Source organism: Phragmites australis, chromosome 16, assembly GCF_958298935.1.
Source record: "Phragmites australis chromosome 16, lpPhrAust1.1, whole genome shotgun sequence".
In the NCBI taxonomy this organism is placed as follows: Eukaryota; Viridiplantae; Streptophyta; class Magnoliopsida; order Poales; family Poaceae; genus Phragmites; species Phragmites australis.
This window is the reverse complement of record NC_084936.1, coordinates 23,080,229-23,088,043: the sequence shown is the minus strand read 5'-3', so window position 1 is coordinate 23,088,043 and position 7,815 is coordinate 23,080,229. Positions and strand designations below refer to the sequence as shown.

Below are 7,815 nucleotides of genomic sequence, written 5' to 3'. Positions count from 1 at the left end.
AAGGAAGCTAGCAAGCCAATTAGTACGTATGTGTTTATATTTTTATTTAATTCTTGATTTTTTTAAGAGTATAAAAATAGTTAAAAAAATTCTAAACATTTTTATGAGCAAACTAGAGTTTACTAGCAACCAGTTTTACTTAGTTTGATCTAAAAAGCCTGATCCAGTATTTAATTAAAATTCTCTAAATAAACCTTCTTTTATCGATTCTAGCAATTTTTCATGCCTCAAATAAATTCCCAAAAATCTAAAAAAGTTACTAATATTCTTCTCATGTGATGTAGTAATTTATAAAAATGTTTCTAACCATGGGTTATTTGGTGAAAAAGTAAGTTTCTTTGTAATGATTCATTTATATGTATTTTTATCATTTAATGTGATATTCCCTTTTTAATTCAATTTAAATAAAAATAAATTATTCAATGCACTTTTCCAACTAAACACACCTTTATGTACCTTCTTAACCTTATGTATTTTTGTCTGAAGAGTTTGGAACTATGCCAGCCTAAAATCTATAAATATAATGCATGCTTGTCTCCTTGATCATTATGGATTATTGCTATTTTGTAGGCAAATGCTTAAATATTATGCTTAAACTAAATCATAAATACATGACTGGTTGACAACTACTACTGATGGTAAAATCAGACACTTAAGAAGCATAGAACCCAGGAATTACGAATATATTTATATTCATCTTTTCAAAAACAGGTGGTGATACGAGATGTTTTAATATTTATCAATTAAATATGGTGAATGATATATTCAAAATTTAAACAACTAGATAACTAGCATGCAGATGTGGATGTCATCTCTCAAAGTAGGAATAGAGAACAAGAAAGAAATGAAGCACATGGAACAATAAAAAGAGGATTAATATTAATCTGAGAGGTTCAAGAACTATGTTATCGTCGGCATGGAATGATAAAGAAACACAACTAATTAATTAAACATCACCATAACTGAGTTTCTTGTCATGCATCTATTAAGCCTCCCATTATGTACTTGTTTTGTGTATACAATGACGATGTTGAGTTAGTTATGATGATTTTTTTTTAACTTAACTCTTGATTGTAGGTTTTTTGCATGTTTGAATTTCTTTTTATTCAAATTGAATTAAAAAGAGAATATAACATGAAATGATAAAAATAGAGCATTATAAAGAAACTTACTTTTTCACCAAATAATCTAGAGTTGAAAATATTTTTATAAATTAGTACATCACATGAGAAGAATATTAGTGAATGTTTTTAGATTTTTGGGAATTTTTTGAGATTAAAAATTGCTAGAATTGATAAAAATAGGCTTATTTAGAGAATTTTAATTAAATATTGGTTTAGACTTTTTAGATTAAACCAATTAAAACGGGTTATTAGTGAACTCTAATTTACTCATAAAAATCTATAGAATTTTTTTGGCTACTTTTATGAGTCCATACAAAATCGAGAATTAAATAAAAAAAATAAAATACATCCGTACTAATTGCTTGCTAGCTTCCTTCACTGTCTGCCACCGCGGCCCGTGCGTATTCGGCCCTGTGCACACGTATTTGGCATCTAATACAATCCGTTTTTGGCATCTTAGGTGTAAAAACTGTCAAGGACCTTTTTCGGTGAAAGAGTGCTAAAATCAGGTATTCGGTAAACGATGTATCGAATATATATGCTAAATTTATAAATACATCAATATATTATCTATGTTGACAAATACAATACTATATGTTGTCTATTTTTGGATTTTTACCCTCCATTTCGCAATGTTTATCTGGTGTACATACCTAGGTGGGACAAAAAAAAGTATTTTTTTTACCGAATTTGATTATTCTTGTTCTTAGATAGATGTAGTATTGATCTATTTAATAAGTACAAGTTTGATACAATTCTACTAGATATTACTCATGTATTGTGCCGCCTAGTATGCGGACCAGACAAACATTGCAAAAGCAATAGCCTTTCAGACTTTCTGTTTAGCTGACATGGTTGAGAAAACCATACAGATCAGACCTAAATAATTTCTCGTTTCAGTATCAAACACGACAATCACACTTCCATATTGTAGTTTCAAAGCAATTCACATGATTTCAAGCACTTCCAAGCTTAGCTTAAATTAAAGAAAGTCATAGATTATACCTTTTGCACATTACTGGCTAATTAAGACCAGACACATATAGAAGAACCTTGCAAAATTCTCAAGAGGAGATTGGCAGACTGGCGAGCTCATGGTCAGAGAAGATACCAAACACAATATTCGTGATTCACGTGAACCCCAGAGAAACTATACTAACTAGCAGCATCCGTACCCATTTCATGCCCCAGAACCCGTCATGTATCTGCTCCCATCACTTACCGCATCCATAGCAGAATTCAAAGCCAAACCTGCAATTGAATCAAATGTGTACTATGAAACAACAACTGTTATCGATGTTACAATAATAATAATAATTGATTTCACTAATTCTCTGTACTGTAAAGTGTAAACTTACTACTTACACAACATAAACACCAGAGTCAACCAAAGATTTTAGGCCTTCTCATTATTATTTTCCCTCGTGTGGTAACTGGTAAGTGCTTGTTAGGGCTTAGGGGTGCAATGGCACTGTGTGGCGTGCTGACCATGACGTACGGAACATGAAGATGGGGAATTGTAGACCAGTTACTTTTGCATGATTGAGATAAATGTTATTTTGCACTTTTCTTGATTCCTAATTTCTCTATGAGAGAATGCAAAAGACTAACATCAGAAAGGTTTATAGCACTATAGCAGCATGAAGCGATATAAGCACGGGAGCATAATTCATAAGCAATGTTTTCTGCTCAAAAGAACAAGCAGTGAGTTCATGTTCAGTTGGACAATAAAGTAACAAAAATAATGACTCACAAACCAATGCTACACCAAGTACCATCAGCTGTTCAAATAAGTATCCAATAAGCAGAGCTAACAACTGAACTGCAGGCAAATTAATCAGTGGAGCATTACCACTTGCTAAGTCTCAAAATGCAGCAATTGCAATAAGAATGAAATGGGGATCTGAATGACAAGAAAATGCTTGCGGCAAAACTACAAAACAATGAACCTTTATTACTCTTCAATAGATCTAAACAAGATTGAATAGTTTCTATGTACGTCAATTGACTTAAATCAAGGCTACACACCAAGTTATTTGTCAACTACACAAGTAGGAATTTTATGTACCAAAGAAAAACTCACAGGAATCTGAAGAACAAATTGAAAGCTAATGCAACAGTCCAATAAACGCCGAAAACAGGCCTACACCAACAAGGCAATAGCTAGTGATATCCAGCAGTATAGCGCTCTAAGACAAGAACTATGTATTTCCTGAAAAAAGGATATGAGTTATGTGGTAGTGACAGAGCACTATGAATATGAAGCCACATCACTATTTCAGTGTTTCCAGGTCTAAAATTCAGAAACAAAGAAATTATCTCTAAATTTACGTCTTACAAGGCTCAAGCCAAATTTCACCAAAAGAAACATTTCTATGTAGTAGCATGTTTACCAAATAATTTCCCATGTCAGTATCAAACGAAGTACAGCTAATTCAACTTCCACACAATACTTGCGTCGAGGCAATTGGACCACACAAGCAACGGTGTAGCGCATCACAAAATTTTAAGGGCATCATACTTAGCTTAAATCAAAGCAGACCATAGGTTATACAATCACCAGGCATTACTTGTTAACTAAGATCAAGCCAGAAGAACCTCGCAAAAATCTCTAGATCAGAGAGGAGACAAAAGAACACAATTGATGGTCCACACGAGAAACCGGAGAAAGTATACTAATTAGCATCATCCGTACCTACTTCATGCCCCAGGACAGCCGTCATGTATTAGCTCCCATCGCTTACCGCATCCATAGCAGAACTCAAATCCACACCTGCAATCGAATCGAACGGCGGAAATGTGATATGAAATGCCAATCGTTAATCTAGATTACGACGGCAACAATTGATTTGGTTAGATTTCCGCATTCTAAACATAGGGCTTACGCAGCACAATCTCAAATTTCTCTAAAAGAAGCATTTTTTACCTGCAGGTAATGTGCAGACAGCCACTGGACAGCTCGACGTAGAACCTGCAGCCCGGGCAGCGCTTCCACTTTCCCTCCCGGGCGGCCTCCAGCAGCAACAGATCCTCCCGGTTTCGCTCCCCCTCGCCGAGCCGTTCGAACTCGGCGCAGGTCACGCCGGCGTGCCACGGCACCCCGCACCGCGCGCAGAACAGCCGCCTGCACACCTGGCACTCCGACTGCGTAACGCAACACTCAGCGTCCTCGCCGTCGTCCGCCACCATCATCTCGGAGCAGTCCGGGAACGGGCAGTAGGTGCGCCGTGCGCCGAGGAACAAGGACTCGCAGAGCGCGGCGCACCACCGCTCGAACACGTCGGAGGGGAGCGCGGCGCGGCAGAGCTCCGGGTCGAGCGCCTCGGCGCAGGACGCATCGGGGCACCGCACGACGGCGCCGCCGCCGCCACTGCCACCGGCGGACTCGACCTTGGCGCGGACGTGGCCCGCCAGGCACGCACGGCAGAAGGCGTGCGCGCAGGCGGCGCCACCGCGGTGGGCCTTGGAGGGCGCCATGGGCTCCATGCAGATGCTGCAGGGGTGCTGCTGCTGCCCCGGTTCGGCCGCCGCCATTGGCCTGGGCTCCGGAGGGGCGAGGTGGCAAGTCGAGCTGGTGCGTTCAACAGATGGGAGCCTCTCTGTGTTTCTTGGACTGTTTGACTCCCCGTCTTTTCTTGCTGGGGAAACGATGAGCAGGAAAAGAATCTCTGCGCCTTCTTATGCTTCACATGGGACCCTATCTTCGTCTTTTGGGTTCAGTTGGGAATGTAAAGGGGCTTTGGTTTATCCCAAGACTTCGATGGGAAGGAACGAGAAATAAGGCTAATTAATCCCAATTAATCCCGGATATCCTTTTCTTTGTAAACTGAGGGCTTGTTTGGATAAAGGAACCATTTCAAAGAAGTTTTAGAGAAAAGAGGTGTTTGGAATGGAGGTTTGCATCATTTCTTTCCTCTGGAAAGTTTATCATTCCTATGGTTTTAGAGGAAAGGGAAAAATGAGGTGAGAGCTCATGGGAAATTTTCCTTCGCAAGTTCCAATATAGTCAGCCTCTCTCTATTTCTCTCTCACACCCAAACATTGATATTTTTTTTTAAGTCTTCCCAACAATTCATAAAAATGCTGATTTCTTATGTTTTTATTGTGTCTTTTAATCCTTATATTTTTTTCTCTTTCATTTAATTCATATTATGACAACCCGACATTCCACTTTCGAGGTAGAACGCGTCATTTCACTTCCGAGGTAGAACACTAATCTACTGTCCATAACTTGTAAGCGAACTTACCAAGCATGAACACATCATAGTAGTATAGCAGAAGATAATGTAAGTGGATCTATATATGACAAACTATTACTTTAGGTAGCTTCAAGAAATACTATTAAGGGGCTTTGGAATGGATGATTCACATAGGATTTTTAGAGGATTCAGCTTCCTTAGGATTGTTTCCTATAGGCCTCTTTGGTTCGCATGAAAACAAAAAGAAATATTCCTTAGTATTGCATTCATATGCTCAATTTCACAGGAAAATAAGCAAGAGGTCAGACCTTAGGAAACTTTCCTAGTGCGAAAACAAAGCGCTCTCACATGTCGCTGGCTCCTGTTCGTGCCATTTTTCTTGTTTGGCGCTAAACGGTGTCGCTTCGAGCTCTTTCTGGAGAAGACAAAGGATCGATACTCATCAAGAGTATCGAGTCCTCCGTAAAAAAAAAAAGACACGAGAGCAGGGAGAACTCCCTCTCTAGCCACGCATGGCCTCCCTCCCCATCGATGGCAAGTGCTACATGCAGGTACATCTATGACCTTCCCCAATCCCCATATGCTAGGTTGTTTCTTTGTTCCCCATCTTCCAAGTCCCATATTAGAATACATCGATACCCTTTTTTTTTTTTTAATTTGGGAGCGCATCCTAGAGGCGACGTTGTGGGCGCCCAGGTCACCAGCGATCGGGACATAGTCGCTTACGGCACCATGGTACAGGAGACGGTGGGTCGCCCCGTCGGTAGACGCAAAGGACGATGAGAGTGTAGCCGTTTGCGTGATTTGCTTGGTGGGGCTAGAAGCGAGAGGGTGTCAGATGGTCGCAAAGTTGTGCAACTGCTCGCACGCATTCCATGCTGCATGCATCGATGCCTATAGCTTTCCCTGCCCCTCCCCCCCTCGCCGAGTGGTGCTTGTTTGGGGGGGGGGGTGTGCCACCTGAAATCGCGTGGGTCGGCAACAGCGAGGCGTCCACCTGCCCGCTGTGCCGCACGTCGATGTCGCCCACGGCATGGGACAGATAGAGTTGGTGACTGAAACAATACAAGCTCATAGGGACTAATTTGGTTTGGCAATATGTAGAAGATGATTTTATCAAAATTTAACCAATGTTAATCCACTTTTGTAACCCTTGATTTCACTTTGTCGACTCACCTTTATCCATCTCAGAATAGTTTTCTTGACAACTATCTAGATATGACTATAGTTTTGTACAACAATTTTCCTAGTTTATTTTCACTATATTTTTAGCAAGAGTTAGATGTACCTAGTTCCTCTCTGATGTAGAGTGCATTGTCTTGTTAGGGAAGTGATGCCGTGTAGAGGTTCCGCTCAGATGAATATAGTTGATCAATGTAGTTTGTCTAATCCATGAGACCATCACCCTCAATCAAAAGGGCATGATTCTACTGATGAGCACCATGGGACTATAGAGCCTAGTCAAGAAATAGGTAATGCTTCTAATTTAGATCTTCCAATTGTAGTTAAACCTATGCATCACAATCAATCCTTTAGTTGCATATTGCATATGAAACTGAAATTCTATAATATTTAGTAATTGCAGTATATTTAGGAACCACAAAGAGAGCTAGCTGGAGTCATGACATAAAGTTGTTCCTTATTAGGCTTCTAAAAGATCATGATGTCCCGGGTTTTCGAACATAGAATGCTTGAAGCAAGAAGGTATGGACAAAAATATTGGCTATCTCCTGAATACAAAATTTGGTACATTATTCGCTCTTAACCAAGTAAAACAGAAGGAGCAAGATTTGAAGAAAGATTATCATAGTGTTAAAGATTTGTTGGCTGAAAGTGGTTTTGGATGGGACAATGAGAGAATGATGGTGGATGCACCAGCTAGTTTTTGGGCCACTTTTGTTGCTCGCAAGAACAACAAGGATGCCCTCAATTGGTAAGATAAGTCGTTTCCACATTTTGATGATTTAGCTCCACTCTATGATGGTGAGCGTTACATAGTCTTTTATCAGTACCCTTGTCTTTGTTGGTAAAATCCATTAATCAAAATTTTTCTTAAACATAATTGGGCAGGTCGTTATGCTGAAGTGAGAACTCGCCATGGTATGGATCATTATGCAAGCAAGCCAAAGAATGCATCAGTTTCATCAACACAACCAACACATGTAGATGACACACACCAGTCACCATCTCCTACTTTGAATGCTCTAGGTGAATCAAGTTTGTAGTTTCCTTTTGATGAAGAAGTTGAGGAGGGCAATTTGGATTTTTTTCCCCCAGCATTCATCTACTCTTGTGCATCGCATGCAAGTCCCACCTTTAGAGGTTCCTGAACCTCGATGTGGAAGAAATAAAAAAACAAATATGCTAGCCCTGATGATGGATTTCAGGAGAGATACTTAAAACTGAAGAACAAAGAAATAGATCAATTTCCTGCTATTGAGGAGAAGAAATTGAAGGATCCTTATAGCATCAGTAAGTGCATCACAGTGATT

General features: G+C 39.7%; 1 protein-coding gene across 2 annotated transcripts; it reads right to left on the bottom strand.

Moving 5' to 3' along the window:
* Window positions 1–2,101: 2,101 nt before the first annotated feature.
* Window positions 2,102–4,827, bottom strand: LOC133895698 (E3 ubiquitin-protein ligase RSL1-like). Of its 2 annotated transcripts, none has more exons than XM_062336178.1 (3): window positions 4,051–4,827; window positions 3,820–3,897; window positions 2,102–2,375 (listed from the first exon to the last, which is right to left on the bottom strand). In XM_062336178.1, exons 1-2 carry the CDS (start codon window positions 4,656–4,658, stop codon window positions 3,825–3,827), a joined length of 681 nt encoding a protein of 226 aa, XP_062192162.1. In that variant the 5' UTR covers window positions 4,659–4,827; the 3' UTR covers window positions 2,102–2,375; window positions 3,820–3,824. The 2 variants fall into 2 exon arrangements, with proteins under 2 accessions (XP_062192162.1, XP_062192164.1); XM_062336180.1 differs by having other exon boundaries at window positions 3,824–3,897.
* Window positions 4,828–7,815: the final 2,988 nt, after the last annotated feature.